Genomic DNA, 24,427 nt, shown 5'->3' with positions numbered 1-24,427 from the left:
CTAAAGTCCAAAAACTCATTTAAATATCAACTAAATTAGATATGAGTGAGAATTCAGTTATGATTCATCCTGAGGCAAAATTCCTCTCTAGCTGTGAACCTGTGAAACCAAATATGTGCTTCCAAATTACCATGATGAGACAGAAGGATAACCTCATTCCACCAGGAAGAGATAGGAAAGAAGTGACAGGTCTCAAGCTAGTCCAAAACCTAGCAATGCAAATTCCATTAGATCATGAGGCTAGAGAATAATTCTCTTTGGTTCCATGACCCATCCTCCACTGGAGTGGCACTGTCACTCCCACAGCTCTGCAGAAGGGCCCTGGCCCCATAGCTCTCAGTGGTGACCGCCCTCTGAAACAAAAGGAAACATCTCTGTCCCCTGGGCCTGTGCTAAGAGTGGCAGCCCTGATATTCTCCAAATCACCTTCCAGGTCACTTTTGCCTTTCCTCAAGAACAGCACATGTTTACAGTCAAATAACTCTATGATTGAGTCTTGAAGAATTCAAGAAATCCAACAGCCTTCCTTCATTCCATCCCTCTTTCTCTGTCCCCTTTCATTGAAATTGGCAATGTCTCTGCTGGTATAATTCCATCTCTATTCCTGGCTTCTGCTGATGGCTGGTTAAATCCATGAGTCAGACCATGATCTCTTTAGTATTTTCTTCAGAACAAGATTTTTCATTTTTCACAAAATATAGGCTAAGGATAGGCTAAGAATTGCCAAATCTCCAAATTCGAGTTCCTTTTTATTTAATAATTTCATCTTCAATTCAACCCTCTCTTCTGGCATTTTACTATAAGCAATAAGGAAGACCCAAAGCATATCTTCATTATTTAGTTTAGAAATCACCTCTGCTAAACATCCAATTTGACCACTTATAAACTGTACCTTTCACAAAACCTCACACAATTTAGCTAAGTTCACTGCCCCAAAGATCACCTTTCCTCCAGTTTCCAATAAACCATCCCTCATTTCCATCTGACACTTCTCCAGAGCATCCTTTAATATCCATTTCTCCCAAACAGTCCCTGCACAACAACCGTGTCTGCACCTCAAAATTCTTCCAGTCTTTATATCCATTACCCAAACTTCCAAAGCCACTGCCACATTTTTAGGTATTTGTTACTATAGCACCCCGACTCTCAGTACCAAAACCTATACTAGTCTGCTCAGCTGCCGTTAACAAAATGCCACAGTCTAGGTGGTCTAAACAACAGAAATTTGTATCCCACAGGTTTGAACTGTAGGAAATTCAAGCTCAAGGTGCCAGCTGATTTGGTTCCTCATGAAAGTTCTCTTTCTGGCCTGCAGATGGCTACCTTCTTGCTCCATTCCCCCAAAGAAATCGCTAAGGTTATCAGCCCTATCAAATCAGAGCCTCATTCTTACATTTTCAATTAACCTTTCTCATCTGCTCACAGGCTCTATCTACAAATACAGTCACATAAGGGGCCAGGGCTTCAACATATGAATTTTAGGGGTATGCAATTTGGGGTATATAGCAAAAACTCTTAAATTATATATATATATAAATTATATATACATACCTATGAGTGAAAAAGTTGGCTTAAAGCTCAACATTCAGAAAACAAAGATCATGGCATCTGGTCCCATCACTTCATGGGAAATAGATGGGGAAACAGTGGAAACAGTGTCAGATGTTATTTTTCTGGGCTCCAAAATCACTGCAGATGGTGACTGCAGCCATGAAATTAAAAGACGCTTACTCCTTGGAAGGAAAGTTATGACCAACCTAGATAGCATATTGAAAAGCAGAGACATTACTTTGCCAACAAAGGTCCGTCTAGTCAAGGCCATGGTTTTTCCAGTGGTCATATATGGATGTGAGAGTTGGACTGTGAAGAAGGCTGAGTGCTGAAGAATTGATGCCTCTGAACTGTGGTGTTGGAGAAGACTGTTGAGAGTCCCTTGGACTGCAAGGAGATCCAACCAGTCCATTCTGAAGGAGATCAGCCCTGGGTGTTCATTGGAAGGACTGATGGCAATACTTTGGCCACCTCATGTGAAGAGTTGACTCATTGGAAAAGACTCTGATGCTGGGAGGGGTTGGGGGCAGGAGGAGAAGGGGACGACAGAGGATGAGATGGCTGGACGGCATCACTGACTCGATGGACTTGAGTTTGAGTGAACTCTGGGAGTTGGTGATGGACAGGGAGGCCTGGCGTGCTGTGATTCATGGGGTTGCAGAGTCAGACACGACTGAGCAACTGAACTGAACTGAACTGATGTATATGCATATGCACATACAGAGAGTAAGAGTTTTGTATATTTTAATTTAGTTTCATGAAAATTTCCCTATTATTCAAAGCATAATATTCAAATCTTATGACTATTACATTTACTGTTGCTTATTAAGTCATTTTCAAATTTTGCTATTTAAATATTTTGAAATGAACATCTTTCTATACAAATCATTGTCAGTTTCTTGATTATTTAGAACAAATTTCTAGAAATTCAACTGCTGAGTCAAAGGTTATGGATTTTTAAAGCCTCTTGGTACATATTATCAAATGGCTTCCCACAAACCTATACTAGTATACACTGCCATCTGCAGTAGATATTATAATTAGAATAAAAATATTTTTCTAACTGAAAAAAAGCCAGTGTCATAAATGGCTAAAAAGGCAAGTTTTTTATTAAAGGAGATTAAAGATTCAGGACAACTGAGTAAAAATGTGCAATTTTGATTAAATTATATGCTGGTGCAAGGCAGGCCTATGAAAACACTTGGGGGACAACTGGGGAATTCTTAATATTAACTATATATATTATTAATATATATAATCAATGTTAAATCTCTTGATTCTAATAATGGTATTTTGGTTATACAAAGTGTTCTCTTAGGAGACACATGCTGATGTGTCATAAAGTCTGATGCTTATATTCAAATGATTCCAGAAAACACACATGTATATTTTTATGTATGTGCATATATACACAGAAATAGGAAACATCAGTCGGGAGGAAGAGAAGTAAATTTGGTAAAATGTTAATCACTGAATCTAGTAAAAGGTAAATAGGTATTCAATGTACTGTTTTCTCAACCTTCCTATAAGTTTAAAATTTTTCCAAATGAAAATATATTAGAGAGTAGTCAGAAGACAGGGATAGGCTATGCATGTAAAACAAATTGGGCTTCCCTGGTGGCTCAGACAGAAAGGAATCCACCTGCAATGCAGGAGACCTGGGTTCAATCCCTGGGTTGGAAAGATCCCCTGGAGAAGGGAACAGATACCCACTCCGGTATTCTGGCCTGAAGAATTCCATGGACAGAGGAGCCTGGCAGGCTACAGTCCATGGGGTCGCAAAGAGTCAGACACCACTGAGCGACTTTTCACTTTACTTCACATAAAACAAATTAGCTGGTAAACATATTAAAAAAGTAAGAGAATTCATAAATGCTGATTATTTATATTCTCTTATTTCCTCCTGCCCTCTAAGCATTTGCTCTTTAATCACTTGAACTGTATTTCATCAAATGGAACCAAGAAGGAATGGAAGAGAAAGCTCAATTATTCCATTTCACTTGCATTAGCCATCTTGGAAAAAGACTTAAAAGATTAAAAACTCAAAATTATCTCATAACAATGAGTTTTGGAAATGACTTAGAGACTTTAATTCACAACTTGGTGTTCAATTCAGATTCTTGTCTCCTATGACTCTAAATGCTTGATAAATACTAGTTCCCAAATGGGAAAAATGAAAGTAACAAATCATATGTAAAATAGGTGTTATTTAAATAAAGAAAAAGTACTGACCTCTGCCAGTGGTCTCACTTTTATCAGCAAAGTAAGTAGCCAATAGACTAGAAGACAACCAATGGTTTTATAAACCATGGATAGAGGTTCTTCTTCTCAGAAACAGTGTGAAGCAGTATAACATGGTGGCTCAATGCATGGGCTATAGAGTTAGACTGTTTGTATCTGAGCATTTACTTCACCACTTACTAGCTATGTGATCTGTGGCAAATAACTCAGTCTCAGTTTCCTCATCTTGAAAATGATGAAAACAGTAAAATCTATGTCGTAGGGTTGCTGTGAAGATTAAATAAGTTACTACATTTTAGCTCTTACAGCAGCATCTGGCATACTATAAAACCTCAAAATATGTCAGCTGCTATGGTTCTTATTATTAGTAGCATTACTACAATAACTACTACCACTATTACCAGGACTATCAACCTGCCATTGGTAAGATTTTGACAGTGATTCAGAAACACTACAGCAACACAAAAGAAACAAAACACAGACATGGCCACCCCGACAAGTTAAAAAAGTGAAAGGGAACCGATTTCAAGTCAGTCCTTTGGTGTCTCCTCAAACTATTCTGAGAGAAACTGAAAAGATACCAATATACCAACAATGTACAGTTCATTTCAAAAAGGAATTTGTGTGGTCTGGATAAGTTAACCTCAAAGGAAATAACAAATTCTCTCACTCAGTTAATCATTTATCAAACTTTACTGAGGCTTACTGAGTTCCTTTATTGAGGCTTACCTGAGTTCCTCCCAGGTGGCACTAGTGGGTAAAGAAGCCGCCTACCAATGCAGGAAATACAAGAGACATGGGTTCGATCCCTGGGTCGGGAAGATCCCCTGGAGGAGGAAATGGCAACCCACTCCTATATTCTTGCCTGGAGAATTCCATGGGCAGAGGAGTCTGGTGGGCTACAGTCCATGGGGTCACAAAGAGTCAGACACAATTGAAGCAACTGAGCCCACACGCACACATGTTATCAGGTGTTGAGCCAGATGCTAGGAATACAAATTTGGGCCTTTAAAAAATTTTGCATTCCTGTCAAATCAATATATATAGATTATAACATATGATGGCTATATATATACAGGATACAATGGGAGCAGAGGAAAGACCTAAACTAGACTGGGGAGAAGAAGGAAACAGCACAAAGAGTTTCCAGAGGTGGACACTCTTAAAGGGCAGTAACAGATAAATGGGGACAGAGTGGGAAAAATCATTCCTCCAGGGGCAAAAGCTGGTAAACAGAGAAAAAAAAGCCTCACTGCCCTACCTACAGCCACACAAAACCAAAAGATCTCTTCTTAAAGGTAACGAGGAGATAGCCATTGGGAGGATGGGCCTGAATAAGGTGTATTTCTGGAATATCTTCTGTTTATACACACCATATCTCTCCAACCTCCCCAACTTAAAATAAGCCACATTTGGAGAACTGACAGAAAGCTGTGATTAAGAAGCGATTCAGAGACAAGTTTCTCACTTACAACACTGGGCGGCAGCAGTAGGCAATTGCTTCCTCTGGCTTTCTTCTTGACTAGAATACTAGAGGAAAAAAGGAGAAAAAAAAAACAAAACAAAACATAGTAAGAGGCCCAAGTAAAGAGGAAGGCGGGGTGAGGGGAAACATAGCTACCTATAAAAAGGTTTAGCATTTGACTGGAGTCAGATTTCTTATCAAACAGAAACAGATCATCCTGCTGTTGATTTTCCTGTGTGATCATCACATACAGGCCAGACTATCAGATATGGCTTTGGCCCAGTGTGACAAGCTAAACCAGGAGAGCAGAAAGTCAGCTCTGATCAAGGTCAGCTGGGCATCATTCTAGCTATGCCAGGCAGTGGTGGAAGGCTTTAGTCTTAGAAGTTTTAGAGGACTTAGAAAACTCAGATAATGTATAGATATCCCCATCTGGGTGGTGGAACTGAAAACCTCTCTGAGATCTGAGTTTTCTCCATCTTTAAAAAGAAAAAAAAAAAAAAAAAGTGGTTCTTCCCTCACAAGATCCCGTGGGAAGTGAAATCACTTACGTAAGCATGCAATACAACATCTGGTATTTACTAGAGTCTCCTTCCCAGTTATATTCTAACCTCCCCAACACAACTCACCACTATCACCACCAAAAAAACAGGCCACTGAAGCCATAAAAAGAAAGTTCTGTAAAAGGAAGCCAAATTAAGTTCATGTATTGAAGATGGGCAAGATTTAGAAAGGCAAAACAAAAAAGCATAAACAAATTAACACAGGTACAGAGAGTCTGGAAGGTAAAATGGGTTTGGTTCAGAGCCCATTGGAGAACTGGAAAAATATAAGTCCACATGGTTCAGCAATTTATAAAGGTAAGTTGGAAATGTGAGTTTTCATCCTGACTCTGCCATTTCTTAATAAATTGTAGATTCTGGGCAAGACAGAGCTTCTCGAACACTGAAGGTGTCATCCATTCAACAGATATTTCTTGAGTACCTATTATGTATAAGGCATTGTTCCAGGCACTGGAGGAATAGAAATCACGGTAAGGAGTTTACACATTACTCTAGTCTGTTGAGAAGCTGTGTGAAGTTTTAACCACCAGAGGGATATGACTTGCTTACACTTTAAAAATCACTCTGGCTGCTGTGTGAGAAGAACTGTAGGGAAATACAGGGAAATAAGACTAGTTATTGGAATTATTCAGATGAAAGTTGATTAGTGGCTTGCACATGAATGTTAGTGATGAAGGGCATGTCAAGTGGTTGGATACAAAACACAAAACACTTTTTGTATATAAACATACTCTTCTATATAAAGTACTTTACAAGCAACAAACTACAATACGAATACCAGAGGCAGACAATGTTATTACTACCTCCATTACAGTAAGGAGCAGAAGTCAAGCACAGTTCAAACAATATAATAGTATTAGTAAAACTGTCAATCATAAAAAAGCTCAAAACTTCCTAGAGGCCAAGCAACCCACTCCAAAGTAACAAAAGGACTTGATTATAATAACTAGTATAAATAACGATGATTTTTATAGACAGTAAACAGGTATAACAGTGAGGAAATCATAAAACTTTAAGCATTAGACTAGAAGAATTCAGACTTAATAGATGAAGCAGATATTTCCAGAAGACATGTTTAATGAATCTCTTTAAGGTCCAGCAGAAAGCTAAAGACCACCTACAATCTAATTAATAATATTAAGAGATCTAAGGAAAAAAAAATCCATAATATTTACCTACAGAAAATGTAAGTATTATAAGTAAGGAAAATTAAAGGCCAATCTCATTTATGAAAATGGATGCAAAAATCCTAGATTATCAAACCAAATCATATGTTGCTTATTCATCATATATGTCTTTAATATTTCCATGTGAATGTTATGTATATGTATATGTATGCATATGTAAGAATGTTGACATATAAATAATGTAGCATGACCAAAAGGACTTTAAAGGATACTTCAATATCACCACATGAAGAGATTAAAGGAGAAAAACTATATGATCTACCAATGCAGAAAAAAATCTTGATAAAATCCCTTACTTTTTCATGATAAAATACCTCGGAAAATCAGAAGGAAAATAAGGTTTTCCTTAATCTGATAAAGGGTATCCATCAAAATCTATAGCAAATATCATACATCAAGACTCATGAAGTATTCTCTTTACAGTCAGGAAAAAGACAAAGCTTCCCCACTTTCTCTATTAAAAATTACACAGGATGTTTTACACAATGACATTTTTAAAATAAGAGGTCATCAAAAGAAGGAATGTCTAAAAAAATATCACAGTCAAAAGCAGGCTAAGGAGACATGACACCTAAACGTAATACAGTGTTCTGTATGGGATAATGGTACTGAAAAACAACATGAGAGAAAACTCTTTAAAAGTTTTTCAAAAACTAAGGATTTTAGTGATTAATAAATTAAAATATAAAATATTAACTTTTAGTTAGTAATAACATATCAATCAGCCCAATAACAAAGCTAGTGGAAGTGATGGAATTCCAATTAAGCTATTTCAAATCCCAAAAGATGATGCTGTGAAAGTGCTGCACTCAATATGCCAGCAAATTTGGAAAACTCAGCACTGGCCACAGGACTGGAAAAAGTCAGTTTTCATTCCAATCCCAAAGAAAGGCAATGCCAAAGAATGCTCAAACTACTGCACAATTGCACTCATTTCACATGCTAGTAAAGTAACACTTAAAATTCTCCAAGCCAGGCTTCAGCAATACATGAACCGTGAACTTTCAGATGTTCAAGCTGGTTTTAGAAAAGGCAAATGAACCAGAGATCAAATTGCCAACATCTGCTGGATCATGGAAAAAGCAAGAGAGTTCCAGAAAAACATCGGTTTCCGCTTTATTGATTATGCCAAAGCCTTTGACTGTGTGGATCACAACAAACTGTGGAAAATTCTGAAAGTGATGGGAATACCAGACCAACTGACCTGTCTCTTGAGAAATCTGTATGCAGGTCAGGAAGCAAAAGTTAGAACTGGACATGGAACAACAGACTGGTTCCAAATAGGAAAAGGAATATGTCAAGGATGTATATTGTCACCCTGCTTATTTAACTTATATGCAGAGTACATCATGAGAAATGCTGAGCTGGAGGAAGCACAAGCTGGAATCAGCATTGCCGGGAGAAATATCAATCACCTCAGATATGCAGATGACACCACCCTTATGGCAGAAAGCAAAGAAGATCTAAAGAGCCTCTTGATGAAAGTGAACGAGGAGAGTGAAAAAGTAAGCTTAAAGCTCAACATTCAGAAAACTAAGATCATGGCATCTGGTCCCATTACTTCATGGCAAACAGATGGGGAAACAGTGGAAATAGTGGCTGACTTTACTTTTGGGGGCTCCAAAATCACTGCAGATGGTGATTGCAGCCATGAAATTAAAAGACACTTACTCCTTGGAAGGAAAGTTATGACCAACCTAGACAAGCATATTAAAAAGCAGAAAGATTATTTTGCCAACAAAGGTCCGTCTAGTCAAGGCTATGGTTTTTCCAATAGTCATGTATGGATGTGAGAGTTAGACTATAAAGAAAGCTGAGCTCTGAAGAATCGATGCTGTTGAACTGTGGTGTTGGAGAAGACTCCTGAGAGTCCCTTGGACTGTAAGGAGATCCAACCAGTCCATCCTAAAGGAGATCAGTCCTGAGTGGTCATTGGAAGGACTGATGTTTAAAGCTGAAACTCCAAAACTTTGGCCACCTGATGCGAAGAGCTGACTCATTTGAAAAGACCCTGATCCTGGGAAAGATTGAAGGCATGAGGAGAAGATGACAGAGGATGAGATGGTTAGATGGCATCACTGACTCAGTGGACATGAGTTTGGGTAAACTGCAGGAGTTGGTGATAGACAGGGAGGCCTGGCATGCTGTGGCCCATGGGGTTGCAAAGAGTCGGACACAACTGAAACTGAACTGAACTGAACTGAATTGTAATAAATGTACCATACTAATGTAAGATGTTACTAATAAGGAAAACTAGAGGGAGGGGGCGGATAAGAGGTGATATGGAAACCTCCTCTACAACTGCTTAATATTTTTGTAAACGTACAATTGCTGTAAAAAATAAATTCTGTTAATAAAAATAAATGTGCAAAATATTTCACTTAAAAAAATAAGACATAAGGAGAAAGAAAAAGACTTACTATTCAAAAATGCAAAAATTGAAACACCCAAAGGAATTTCTAAACTAGTAGAATAATGAGTTGGTAAATAAGACAAATGCTAAAAATAAAATTGAACAGCACTGCCTTATATAGATAGCAATAAACTACTAGAAAATGTAATTTTTAAATATACCATTCACAATTACTAGGAATAAACCTAACAAAAGAAGCACAAAACTTCATGAGGGGCTTCCCTGGTGGATCTGTGGTAAAGAATCTGCCTGACAATGCAGGAGATACTGATCTGGGAAGATCCCACAAACCACAGAGGAACTAAGCCCTAGCACCCCAACTAGTGAGCCTGTGCTCAAGAGCCCAGGAGGTGCAACTTCTGAGCCCACTCACCTACAGCCTGTGCTCCACAAGAGAAGCCACCGCAATAAGAAGCCCACACGCCACAACTAGAGAGTAGCCCCTTCTAAGCAATGAAGACCCAGAACAGACAAAAATAAATGAATAAATAATTTAAAAGAAAAGAACCCTGTATGGAGAAGATGGGTTTTTCTCCTACAGCATTTCTGATCTTCTGAAGTTTAACTATATTTATTACACATCTCCTCCTAGTTGATCCAAGAGGACACTGGTCTTTGTTTTAACTTCTGATGTATATGAAGCATGTACAATAGTGCCTGGTACACAGTGCTCAAAAAGTTATTTGGTGAGCAAATGACTAAATAAATTGGTGACAAATGTCACCAATAAACAGACAAATGTGCCTTTCGGTTCAAGATGGCAGAGTAGAAAAGACGTGTGCTCATCTCCTCCTGCAAAAGCACCAAAATCACAACTAGTTGTTGAACAACCGCAAAAAGGAGGACACTGGAACCTACCAGAAAAAGACAGCCCACGTTCAAAGACAAGGAGAAGCTGCAGCAAGACAGAAGCAGGGGCACAATCATGATAAAATCAAATCCCATACCCATTTGGTGTGTGATCCACAAGCTGGAGAACAATAATACCAAAGACGTTCTCCCACTGTCGTAAAGGTTTGGAACCCCATATGAGGCTCCCCAGCCTGGGGACCCATCAAAGGGACTGGGAATCCCCAGGGAATCTGACCTGGAAGGCCAGTAGGATTTGATTTCCACAGGACTGGGGAAACAGAAGCTCCAATCTTAAAGGGCACAAACAAAACCTTGAGCACACCAAGACTGAGAGGAAAGGAGCAGTGACTGCATAGGAAACTGAACCAAAACTACCTGCTAGTGTTGGAGGGTCTCCTATGGAGGACTGGGTTGGCACGGGCTCACCAAGGGATGGGGTAACTGGCAGCAGCTGTCTGGGAAGGTCCCCTTTGGCATAAACCCTCTTGGAGGTCACCAATAACCCAACCACAGAGTCCATAAACGTGAGTGTGTCTGTGTGTTAGTTGCTCAGTTGTGCCTGACTCTTTGCGACCCCATGGACTGCAGCCCACTAGACTCCTCTGTCGACGGGATTTTCCAGGCAAGGATACTGGAGGGGGTTGCCATTTCCTTCTCCAGGGGATCTTCTCGACCATGGGATCAAACCCAGGTTTCCTGCACTGCAGGCAGATTTGTTTCCATCTCAGCTATGAGAGAAAGCCATAGACATGAGGGCTGAGGCCAAAAAATTAATAGGGAAGAAGAGCAACCCCACCCATCAGCAGATAATTGGATTAAAGCTTTAAGGAGTAAGGACATGCCCACCAGAGCAAGACCTAGTTTTTCCCACCACCAGTCTCTTCCATCAAGAAGCTCACAGATTAGCCTGCTCCATCAGAGGGCAGGCAGAAGGAAGAACAACAATCCAACAATTCAGTTCAGTCACTCAGTCGTGTCCGACTCTTTGCAACCCCATGAATCGCAGCACACCAGGCCTCCCTGTCCATCACCAACTCCCGGAGTTCACTCAGACTCACGTCCATCGAGTCCGTGATGCCATCCAGCCATCTCGTCCTCTGTCGTCCCCTTCTCCTCCTGCCCCCAATCCCTCCCAAAATCAGAGTCTTATCCAATGAGTCAACTCTTAGCATGAGGTGGCCAAAGTACTGGTGTTTCAGCTTTAGCATTACTCCTTCCAAAGAAATCTCAGGGCTGATCTCCTTCAGAATGGACTGGTTGGATCTCCTTGCAGTCCAAGGGACTCTCAAGAGTCTTCTCCAACATCACAGTTCAAAAGCATCAATTCTTCGGTGCTCAGCCTTCTTCACAGTCCAACTCTCTCATCCATACATGACCACAGGAAAACCATAGCCTTGACTAGATGGATCTTAGTCGGCAAAGTAATGTCTCTGCTTTTGAATATGCTATCTAGGTTGGTCATAACTTTTCTTCCAAGGAGTAGCCGTCTTTTAATTTCATGGCTGCAGTCACCATCTGCAGTGATTTTGGAGTCCCCCAAAATAAAGTCTGACACTGTTTCCACTGTTTCCCCATCTATTTCCCATGAAGTGATGGGACTGGATGCCATGATCTTCGTTTTCTGAATGTTGAGCTTTAAGCCAACTTTTTCACTCTCCTCTTTCACTTTCATCAAGAGGCTTTTTAGTTCCTCTTCACTTTCTGCCATAAGGGTGGTGTCATCTGCAAATCTGAGGTTATTGATATTTCTCCCAACAATCTTGATTCCAGCTTGTGCTTCTTCCAGTCCAGCATTTCTCATGATGTACTCTGCATATGAGTTAAATAAGCAGGGTGACAATATACAGCCTTGACGGACTCCTTTTCCTATTTGGAACCAGTCTGTTGTTCCATGTCCAGTTCTAACTGTTGCTTCCTCACCTGCATACAGATTTCTCAAGAGGCAGGTCAGGGGGTCTGGTATTCCCATCTCTTTCAGAATTTTCCACAGTTTATTGTGATCCACATAGTCAAAGGCTTTGGCATAATCAATAAAGCGGAAACCGATGTTTTTCTGGAACTCTCTTGCTTTTTCCATGATCCAGCAGATGTTGGCAATTTGATCTCTGGTTCATTTGCCTTTTCTAAAACCAGCTTGAACATCAGGGAGTTCATGGTTCACGTATTGCTGAAGCCTGGCTTGGAGAATTTTGAGCATTACTTTACTAGCATGTGAGATAAGTGCAATTGTGCGGTAGCTTGAGCAGTCTTTGGCATTGCCTTTCTTTGGGATTGGAATGAAAACTGACCTTTTCCAGTCCTGTGGCCAGTGCTGAGTTTTACAAATTTGCTGGCATATTGAGTGCAGCACTTTCACAGCATCATCTTTCAGGATTTGAAATAGCTCAACTGGAGTTCCATCACTTCCACAAGCGTTCTTCGTAGTGATGCTTTCTAAGGCCCACTTGACTTCACATCCCAGGATGTCTGGCTCTAGGTGAGTGATGACCTCATCATGATTATCTGGGTCGTGAAGATCTTTTTTGTATAGTTCTTCTGTGTATTCTTGCCACCTCTTCTTAATATCTTCTGCTTCTGTTAGGTCCGTACCATTTCTGTCCTTTACCGAGCCCATCTTTGCATGAAATGTTCCCTTGGTATCTCTAATTTTCTTGAAGAGATCTCTAGTCTTTCCCATTCTGTTTTTGTCCTCTATTTCTTTGCATTGATCACTGAAGAAGGCTTTCTTATCTCTTCTTGCTATTCTTGGAACTCTGCATTCAGATGCTTATATCTTTCCTTTTCTCCTTTGCTTTTCGCTTCTCTTCTTTTCACAGCTATTTGTAAGGCCTCCTCAGACACCCATTTTGCTTTTTTGCATTTCTTTTCCATGGAGATGGTCTTGATCCCTGTCTCCTGTACAATGTCACGAACCTCATTCCATAGTTCATCAGGCACTCTATCAGATCTAGGCCCTTAAATCTATTTCTCACTTCCACTGTATAATCATAAGGGATTTGATTTAGGTCATACCTGAATGGTCTAGTGGTTTCCCCTACTTTCTTCAATTTGAGTCTGAATTTGGTAATAAGGAGTTCATGATCTGAGCCACAGTCAGCTCCTGGTCTTGTTCTTGCTGACTGTATAGAGCTTCTCCATCTTTGGCTGCAAAGAATATAATCAATCTGATTTCGGTGTTGACCATCTGGTGATGTCCATGTGTAGAGTCTTCTTTTGTGTTGTTGGAAGAGGGTGTTTGCTATGACCAGTGCATTTTCTTGGCAAAACTCTATTAGTCTTTGCCCTGCTTCATTCCACATTCCAAGGCCAAATTTGCCTGTTACTCCAGGTGTTTCTTGACTTCCTACTTTTGCATTCCAGTCCCCTGTAATGAAAAGGACATCTTTTTTGGGTGTTAGTTCTAAAAGGTCTTGAAGGTCTTCATAGAACCGTTCAACTTCAGCTTCTTCAGCGTTACTGGTTAGGGCATAGTCTTGGATTACTGTGATACTGAATGGTTTGCCTTGGAAACGAACAGAGATCATTCTGTTATTTTTGAGACTGCATCCAAGTACTGCATTTTGGACTCTTTTGTTGACCATGATGGCTACTCCATTTCTTCTGAGGGATTCCTGCCTGCAGTAGTAGATATAATGGTCATCTGAATTAAATTCACCCATTCCAGTCCATTTTAGTTCACTCATTTTTAGAATGTCGACGTTCACTCTTGCCATCTCTTGTTTGACCACTTCCAATTTGCCTTGATGCATGGACCTGACATTCCAGATTCCTATGCAATATTGCTCTTTACAGCATCGGACCTTGCTTCTATCACCAGTCACATCCACAGCTGGGTATTGTTTTTGCTTTGGCTCCATCCCTTCCTTCTTTCTGGAGTTATTTCTCCACTGATCTCCAGTAGCATATTGGGCACCTACTGACCTGGGGAGTTCCTCTTTCAGTATCCTATCATTTTGCCTTTTCATACTGTTCATGGGGTTCTCAAGGCAAGAATACTGAAGTGGTTTGCCATTCCCTTCTCCAGTGGACCACATTCTGTCAGACCTTTCCACCATGACCTGCCCGTCTTGGGTTGCCCCACAGGCATGGCTTAGTTTCATTGAGTTAGACAAGGCTGTGGTCCTAGTGTGATTAGATTGATTAGCTTTCTGTGAGTATGGTTTCAGTGTGTCTGCTCTCTGATCCCCTCTTGCAACACCTACCATCTTACTTGGGTTTCTCTTACCTCGGGCGAACTGTGGCTAAAACCAAAACCATACCATAGAAAGTTAATCAGCATGAAAAAGCAGAAAGTTACGTCCCAGATGAAAGGACAAGATAAAACACCAGAAAAACAACTAAATGAAGTGGAGATGGGCAACCTTCCAAAAAAAGAATTCAGAATAATGATAGTGAGTATGATTCAGGATCTTGGAAAAAGAATGGAGGCAAAGATTGAGATAATGCAAGAAATGTTTACCAAAGACCTAGAAGAACTAAAGAATAAACAAGCAGAGATAAATAATACATTAGAAGGAATCCATAGCAGAATAACCAAGGCAGAAGCACGGACAAATGATCTGGAGGACAAAATGGTGGAAATCACTGCCACAGAACAGAATACAGAAAAAAAAGAATGAAAGAAATGAAGACAGACTAGGAGACCTCTGGGACAACATTTAATGCACCAACATTCACATTATAGACATCCCACAAGGAGGAGAGAAGAGAAAGGACCTGAGAAAATATTTGGAGAGAGACAATAGTTGAAAACTTCCCTAACATGGGCAAGGAAATAATTAACAAAGTCCAGGAAGTACAGAGAGTCCCAGCCAGGATAAACCCAACGAGGAGCACACCAAGACACACAGTAATCAAACTGACAATAATTAAAGACAGAGATAAAATACTAAAAACAACAAATAACAAACAAGGGGATTCTCATCAGGCTATCAGCTGATTTCTCAACAGAAACTCTACAAGCCAGAAGGGAATGGCATGATATACTTAAAGTGATGAAAAGGAAGAAACTGCAACCAAGAATACTCGACCCAGCAAGACTCTCGTTCAGATTTGATGGAGAAATCAAAAGCTTTCCAGACAAGCAAGTTAACAGAATTCAGCACCACCAAACCAGCTTTAAAACAAATGTTTTCTCTAGTCAGAAAACAAGAGAAGGAAAAGCCTTACCTACAGAAAACAGACCTCAAAACATTTTTTTTTTAATCAAGACAACTGTAATAGGATCATACACATCAAAAATTACCTTGAATGTACATGGATTAAATGCACCAACCAAAAGACACAGACTGGCTGAGCAGAAGAAAACATGTACATGTATGCACGTCCACTTATCACGTCACTCAGCTTGACCCCCCAAATTGTATGTAATTATCTTATATTGTTAGGTTAATCATGTTTCCATTATGGCTTGCAACTGTAATTATCTTTTATTTTTTGTCTGGCTGCTGCTGCTGCTAAGTCACTTCAGTCGTGTCCGACTCTGTGTGACCCCAGAGACGGCAGCCCACGGGACTCACCCGTCCCTAGGATTCTCCAGGCAAGAACACTGGAGTGGGTTGCCATTGCCTTCTCCAATGCATGAAAGTGAAAAGTGAAAGTGAAGTTGCTCAGTCGTGTCCAACTCTTAGCGACCCCATGGTCTGCAGGCCACCAGGCTCCTCCAACAATGGGATTTTCCAGGCAAGAGTACTGGAGTGGGGTGCCACTGCCTTCTCCTATTGATTGTTAAAACTGATAAATATCTTTTACTATTGTGATTATGTAACTATCACCCACTTAATACCATTGTACCATGATTGGTCAACAGAAAAATTATAGAATTCTATATCACCAAAATAACTGCCTAACAGAAAAATCTGTAATCACTTCTTAAATTTCATATGCACATCAGAATTATCTTAGAATTTTCTGAAAAATACAAATGTCTAGGTACTGCTTTTTTTTTTTCTGCCAGAGCTCCAGATATGTTTCTAATGAGCAGCCATGTTTAAAAACAATGGACTTTACCAGCTGAGCCACAAGGGACGCCCCTGTGGTGGATTCATGTCAATGTATGGCAAAAGCAATACAGTATTATAAAGTAAAATAAAGTAAAAATAAAAATTAAGAAATTAAAAAAAAAAAACAATGGACTTAATGAGGATCTTTTACTTTTATCTAGTTTGTTTCACATATTCTATTTCATATTCAGCTTCCATTTCATTTAGTTTATTTTCTCCAATTTCTCCATCTCTTCACTTTTTTTGGGATGTTCTTTCTCAAGCCTTTATCAAGCACAGTAGAAAAGCTTTTGTATACATATATATAATATGTATAAAATATATATTTTAGAAAACATGAATTTTTGCCCAAGTAAAAAAATGTATGACATTTTGATTTCACTTGTAGGAATAGAATGCTAGATTTCTAACTTAAAAAAATAAACATGCAACAAGCAACAAAAGTTTACTGTATAGCACACACAGGAACTATAAATCAATATCTTATAATAACTTATAATGGAAAATAATTTCAAAATATGTGTATATGTATAACTGAATCACACACACACAAAAATAATTCTACTGTTTGAAATTTTGTAATGTTTATCTTTTTGCCAGTTTTTCTAAATGTCCTATGGACATCTAATAACAACCTATGAGATACAAATTTTAAATATATTTTTATAGGATATGGTTAATATAAATTAAATATAAATCTATTATATTTAAATTATTAATGGCATCATTCAAGATGCTCCTATTTTTATTTTTTCTGCACTTGGTAAAATATTCTCAGAGAAATGTAAATATGTCTTACTATGATTATATATTTTTTCTTTTCTATTTCTTCTGATATTTACTTTATGTATGTTTCTTTGTTGTTAAGGTGTCTAATGGTTTATGATGTCTATCTTCTTTGTGAATTGTACCTTTTATCATTAAAAATATTCACCTTTGTTCTATTTAAAATAGATAAATATATTTTTTAAAAAAGTTAAGACAGAGAAATGCAAATTTAAATGATAAACCTCTAAACCCAGTAGATCAGCAAAAATTTAAAATCTGACAATAACAAGTATTAGTAAAAATATAGAGAAGCAGGAAAGCTAGAATATAAATGGGCACAATTACTTTAGCAAACAATTTAGCAACATAATGTTGCATAGAGCACATGCCACAACAGAGCTATTCTATTTCCAGGTATATACCCAGAGAATCTCCCTTACATAAGCATGGAGAAACAGACTCAGAGATATTTACTGAAGCGTGCATTTATAATAGTGAAAACCTAATTTTCCATGAGTAGAAAAAGGAATAAACAGTGACGCATTTAAGCTCAAGTAGTAGATTCCAGGGCCAGTCTTGAACCAAGAGGCTGCTGTGTATGGGAACTGTTGCACACCATAGGGGAAAAAATATAAGATTCAACATTGTGTTTTTAAAATGATTTTGCAGTGAGTTTGACCAAATTTTGATAATCACTGAATCTTGGAGATAAGTGTACAGGTTTCATTTTACTACTCCTTCAACTTTTACATTTTCCTTTAAAACTTTTTCATGATAAATATAGAAAAAAAAAAGAAGAAACTTCCAATAATCAAAGATGAGACAAGTTTAGTATCAAAAAGAGCAAAGACTGCAATGGGTTGAAACAGAAATATATAAAAATTCATAAATTGACAATGATATGCCATTAGAAAAAGGAAAACAATACACAGGTCACCTTGAGAAGCTGCTTATGCACCAGCTCATTAATTTGAAAACTGCTAAAGGGAATGTTTTTCTTACACAGACTTTATTTCAAGTGAACCAAATAGCAGGTGAGAGAAAGTTCTGTTTTATAGACAAATCATAGCTAGTAAATGTTGAAGAGGTGATATAATTAGAAAAACATCACTGTGCAACCCTAATAAAATAATCATCATTATTTGTCGCTAAAACCATTAGGTAAAAGGCTGGTGGGATCACTTTATAACAGATGAAATAGACTCACATCAAGTGGAATCCACTGTTTAATTCTACCATCACTAAAACTGAGGCAAGACACAATCTGCCTTCAAAACAAACCAAAAAACAACGTCAATCTAAATCTCCATCTAATCCTCAAACTGCTAGATACAGTTTTTCAGTTTAAAAAAATAAGAGGGATAGAGAAACATGGTAAATAAGATCTCGGGGACATAATCAGCCAAATCCAGAATGTGTGGAATTCTATAGAACAAATGAGAGAAGAGGAAACCAATTTTAGAATAAAAATGGTTTAAGAAACATAATAACCAAATACATACAATTTGCCTGGATCCTGAATTGAATATATCTACTGTGAAAAGATATCTTTGAGACACTAATGGAAAACTGAACTCAAACTAGTAAGAAATTATGGTTAAATTCAATGTGTTAAAGGCACTGCAATTATTTTTTAAGTTAATGATGTATACTGCGACACTTTTGTATTTGTGGGTGAGAGAAGATGATGTCTGGGATCTGTTTTAAAATACTCCATCAAAAGAGGGAAGAGTTATTTCTATATATTTTTCATGTTCAAAACTTTTGATAATAAAAACAGCCTTTAAACAATCACAATGAGACACCACTTTTAACCACTAGAAGGGCTGTTCAAAAAGACAGATAAATGTTGGCAAAGATATGAAGAAATTAGACCCCTTATAAAGCCCTGGTGGGAATGTAAACTGGTATAGCTACTTTGTAAAACAATCTGGATATTTCTAAAACTGTTAACTATAAGTTACCATCTTTTCCGGCAATTCTATTCCCAGGTATATACCTATGAGAATTAAAAGTATATGTCCAAACAAAAACTTACACCTGAATGTTCACAGAAGCATTATCCATATTAATAGAAAGATGGAAACAACTCAAGTGTTCATTAACTGACAAATGGATAAATAAAACATAGTACATAACTATAGAGGGGAACACTATTTGGCAATGGGAGAGAACCGAGTACTGTTAAATGCCACAAGATAGAAACTTTGAAAATATGTCAAGTAAAGGAAGACAATCACAAAGGATCATATATCGTATAATTCCATTTATATGAATATCTATTATAAGCCAATGTACACAGACAGAAAGTAGATTAGTGGTTACCTAAGTCTGAGAAGGATACTCCCAGGATTAGAGTATAATAGCTAAGGGCACAGGGCTTCTTACAGGGCAATGAAAATGCTCTAAAATTGTGATAAATGTACAACTCCGAATATACTAAAATCTACTAAATGTAACTATATGCTATGTGAACTATATTTTAATAAAAAAAACAGGGAGGCCTAGGAACAGATGAAGAAAATAAACTCAGTGAGCGCCATATACTAGAAGAGAAGCAGAAAGCAAAAAAGTCAAGAGTTGAAACTATAGACCAAGAACCATCATTTCTACAATTTGGAAAATTCAACAATTGTGTATGCTACATTTTGGGTTGTTTTTTTTTTTTCATCGTTTTAACCCCTTCATCTGATTCTACATAAAGTAAAGCCTGTAAAATAAAAAATGCAATGCATCTCTTTACTAGGAAAACAAAGATCAAAGTTTTGAAAACTGTATAGCACTCCACAGGCAGGGTTTGGGAAAAGAGAAATACAAAGGGTAAGGTGAATATAAGGATAGAGTGGATTTTGGCATTTACCAAGGGGAGAAGGCAGACTGAAGCTTTCAATGAAGAAAAGTTAGGGTGCTGGCTTGGATATGAGAAAAGTTATGCAGCTTTAATAACAGAATGCCTACTAAGGATTTAGATAAGGTAAAGAAAAACCCTGAAAACAGTAGTTCACACTTGTCTCACTTCTTCATCTTTGAGTTAGTTAACTCATTGTGGGTTGAATTGTGTCCTTCAAAAAAGCATGTTGTGGGGACGTCCCTGGTGGTCCAGTGGCTAAAACTCCACACTCCCAACGCAGAGGCCCTGAGTTCAATCCCTGGTCAGGGAACTAGATCCCACATGCAGCAACTAAGACTTGGCACAATCAAATAAATATTTTTTAAAAAGAAAGATATTTTGTGAACTCCTAAGCCTCAGTACTTACGAATGCAACCTTATTTGGAAATAGACTCCCTGCAGATGTAATCAAGTTAATCCAATGACTAGTATCCCCAAAAAATGAATGGAAATTTGAATACAGATACAAAAAGAGAGACTATTTTATGAGGCCAGGCAGACAACACAGGAAGGCATGTAACAATGGAGACAGAGACTGAAATAATGTGTTTGATAAGCAAAGGAACAGCAAAGGCTGCTAGGAAGCACCAGAAACTGTAAGCATGGAACGGCTTTTTCCCAAAGCCTCCAGGAGAAATTGATCCCACCAAAACTGATGTCAGAATTTCAGCCTCCAGAACTGCATGAAAAAATATATTTCTGTTATTGTAAGTCACCCAGTATGTGTTACTTTGTTTTGGCAGCCCTGGGAAACCAACAGACTCATCAAATCACTCTTGGTGATACTTCACACTGTCAAGAATTTCTGCCTTAAAACTCTTTTTCTTTGTTCTGAAAACCTTTTCTGGTTCTCTGGAGGAAGGCATGGCATCTCACTCCAGTACTCTTGCCTGGAAAATCCCTTGGACAGAGGAGCCTGGTGGGCCATGGTCCATAGGGTCGCAAAGAGTCAGACAACTGAAGTGACTTAGCACGCACTCTCTTTTAGGCAGCTCTTCCTCAGACTTCCTTGTTTCTCAAGATTCTATCTTTGATGTTTCCCAAAGTTTTGTCTCTATTCTTCAATACTCTTTCTACATACTTTACCTGAGTCTTTGCTTCTATTCTTATGACTTCAATTGCTACAAATATGTTAATAAATCCAAACTCTATGCCTGACTTCATCCAATCCTGAGCTTCAGGTTCTGTCAGGAGGTTGCTTACCAGTCATTTCCACAAAAATATACCCTCGCACACCAAATTCTAAAGGAAATCATATACAATGGAGAAAAGATAATCTCTTTAACAAGTGGTGCTGGGAAAACTGGTCAACCACTTGCAAAAGAATGAAACTAGAACACTTTCTAACACCATACACAAAAATAAACTCAAAATGGATTAAAGATCTAAATGTAAGACCAGAAACTATAAAACTCTTCGAGGAGAACATAGGCAAAATACTCTCTGACATAAATCACAGCAGGATCCTCTATGACCCACCTCCCAAAATATTGGAAATAGAAGCAAAAATAAACAAATGGGACCTAATTAAAATTAAAAGCTTCTGCACAACAAAAGAAAGGTGAAAAGACAGCCTTCAGAATGGGAGAAAATAATAGCAAATGAAGCAACTGACAAACAACTAATTTCAAAAATATACAAGCAACTTATGCAGCTCAATTTCAGAAAAACAAATGACCAAATCAAAAAATGGGCCAAAGAACTAAACAGACATTTCTCCAAAGAAGACATACAGATGGCTAACAAACACATGAAAAGATGCTCAACATCACTCATTATCAGAGAAATGCAAATCAAAACCACAATGAGGTACCATTTCATACCAGTCAAAATGGCTGTGATCTAAAAGTCTACAAGCAATAAATGCTGGAGAGGATGTGGAGAAAAGGGAACCCTCTTACACTGTTGGTAGGAATGCAAACTAGTACAGCCACTATGGAGAACAGTGTGGAGATTCCTTAAAAAACTGAAACTAGAACTGCCTTATGACCCAGCAATCCCACTGCTGGGCATACACACCAAGGAAACCAGAATTGAAAGAGACACATGTACCACAATGTTCATCACAGCACTGTTTATAATAGCCAGGACATGGAAGCAACCTAGATGTCCATCAGCAGATGAATGGATAAGAAAGCTTACACAATGGAGTATTACTCAGCCATTAAAAAGAATACATTTGAATCAGTTCTAATGAGGTGGATGAAACTGGAGCTGATTATACAGAGTGAAGTAAGCCAGAAAGAAAAACACCAATACAGTATACTAACACATACATATGGAATTTAGAAAGATGGTAACGATAACCCTGTATGCAAGACAGCAAAAGAGATACAGATGTTCAGAACAGTCTTTTGGACTCTGTGGGAGAGGGAGAGGGTGGGATGATTAGGGGGGATGGCATTGAAACATGTATAATATCCTATAAGAAACGAATCGCCAGTCCAGGTTTGATACAGGATGCGTGGGGCTGGTGCACTGGGACGACCCAGAGGGATGGTATGGGGAGGGAGGTGGGAGGGGGGTTTAGGATGAGGAACACATGTACGCTAGTGGTGGATTCATGTTGATGTGTGGCAGAACCAATACAGTATTGTAAAGTAATTAGCCTCCAATTAAAATAAATAAATTTAAATTTAAAAAAATAAATACAAAAAAATAATAATAAAATAAAGGAAATCAACCCTGAATATTCACTGGAAGGACTGGTGCTGAAGCTGAAGCACCAATACTTTGGCTACCTGATGTGAGGAACTGACTCATTGGAAAAGACCCTGATGCTGGGAAAGATTGAAGGCAGGAGGAGAAGGGGCAACAGAGGATGAGATAGTTGCATGGCATCACTGACTCAATGGACATGAGTTTGAGCAAGCTCCGGGAGTTGGTGAAGGACAGGGAAGCCTGGCATACTACAGTGCATGGGGTCTCAGAGTCGGAATCGACTTAGAGACTCAAAAACAACAACTCCAAATTCTACCTCTGTCTAATAAGACAAATGCTCTAACAGCCCAGCATGTCCTAAGTAAAAAACTTACCTTTTCCCTCTACTACCACCAACAAAAACATTCCCCGTTCCTAATGGCCCAGACTGAGCTGACTGTGTTCTATTCTGTGCACCAAACTCATCTCTGGAAATAAGTTAGGACAGCGGAACTAAGCAATGCGGTAGTCTAAACAACAGCAGGTAAATAAGGATACATATCCAAAAATCTGGGAATGAGCTGGAAAAAAGCCTTCCCCATCTGTGTCGCAAGAGGACAGATTCCCTAGTATAAGCTTGCTCCCCAACAGTCTAGAGTCAGACTAGTGCCAATTCAGCCACTTCTGGGGAACAATGGGAAGAAAAGAAAAAATGGATAGATCTTTCCAATAACAGGCAATCTTCTAGCTACGTTGTTTTCTTTAATACAGTTTAAATTCTTTCATTCTTTAGTATGTTCCCAAATCACTCCCTTAAAGTGTTCTAAACAGACACTCTTCACATTGTAAGTTTCCCTGGTGGCTCAGCTGGTAAAGAATCTGCCTGCAATGCAGGAAACCCTGGTTCGATTGCTGGGTCAGGAAGATCCACTGGATAAGGGATAGGCTACCCACTCCGGTATTCTGGCCTGGAGAATTCTATGGACTGTAGAGTCCATGGGGTCACAAAGAGTCGGACATGACTGAGTGACTTCCACTTTCACATTGTAAAAATAATTCCTACCTCATTGTCAGGTCCCAAGGCATTGATTTGCTCCAATTTGTAGGTCCAATATCTAGCTTCCTCTTCTGGGATATCTATCACAAAAAAAGAAGAAGCCACATTACCAGGTTAATAATTTAATCATAGGTACATAATACTTTATTAAATGATCTAAGTTAGAAGGGTGGTAGTGATGGACTAATTTTACATGTTCTTGCCATGAACATTATCTTGAATCTTCACAAAAGCTGAAATAATATATCATTATTCCCATCGGATCAGAAGACTTAAAATCATGCAGATGTCAATAAGACCCAGAGCAATTATAGATTCAACATAGTCGCTATTAAAAATCCCAGTTTTTTTGGCAGAAATACGAATGTTCATAGCAACATTATTCACAATAGTTAAAATGTGGAAGCGACCCAAGTATCCATCAATGAATGAACAGATAAACAAAATGTGATATACACATACTAGAAAATACTATTCAGCCTTTAAAAGCAAGGAAATTCTGATATATGCTACAACATAGGTAACCCTTGAGGATACTAGGCTAAGTGAAATAAACCAGTTACACACAAAAAAGCCAAGTGCTGTATGATTCCACTTATACAAGGTACTTAGAGTAGTCAAATCAGAGACAGAAAGAATGGCAGCTGCCAGGGGCTCGGGGCAGAGGAGAATGGGGAGTTATTGTTTAATGGATAGAGAGCTTTAGTTTTGCAAGATGAAAAGAGCTATGGATATGAATAGTGGTGACAGCTGCCCAACATTATGAATGTATTCACACTGCTGAACTGTATATTTTAA

The 24,427-nt window shown here is 38.5% G+C and overlaps 1 protein-coding gene across 4 annotated transcripts in view; it reads right to left on the bottom strand.

Moving 5' to 3' along the window:
- UNC13B (unc-13 homolog B) overlaps positions 1 to 24,427 on the bottom strand; it is a 218,576-nt gene that overhangs the window by 127,688 nt on the left and 66,461 nt on the right. For all 4 annotated transcript variants that reach the window (XR_008199822.1, XM_052645020.1, XM_052645022.1 and 1 more), the window contains exons 6-7: positions 23,636 to 23,709; positions 5,265 to 5,322 (exon numbers count right to left, since the gene is read on the bottom strand). Coding sequence is in view for 3 of the 4 variants with exons in the window: in XM_052645020.1 (XP_052500980.1) it covers positions 5,265 to 5,322; positions 23,636 to 23,709 (132 nt within the window). In the remaining variant the exon portion in view is untranslated. The remainder of the gene's footprint in view (positions 1 to 5,264; positions 5,323 to 23,635; positions 23,710 to 24,427) is intronic.

This window comes from Budorcas taxicolor, chromosome 8, assembly GCF_023091745.1.
Source record: "Budorcas taxicolor isolate Tak-1 chromosome 8, Takin1.1, whole genome shotgun sequence".
NCBI lineage: Eukaryota > Metazoa > Chordata > Mammalia > Artiodactyla > Bovidae > Budorcas > Budorcas taxicolor.
Note: the sequence above shows the minus strand (reverse complement) of the source record. Positions and strands in the feature narration are given on the sequence as shown.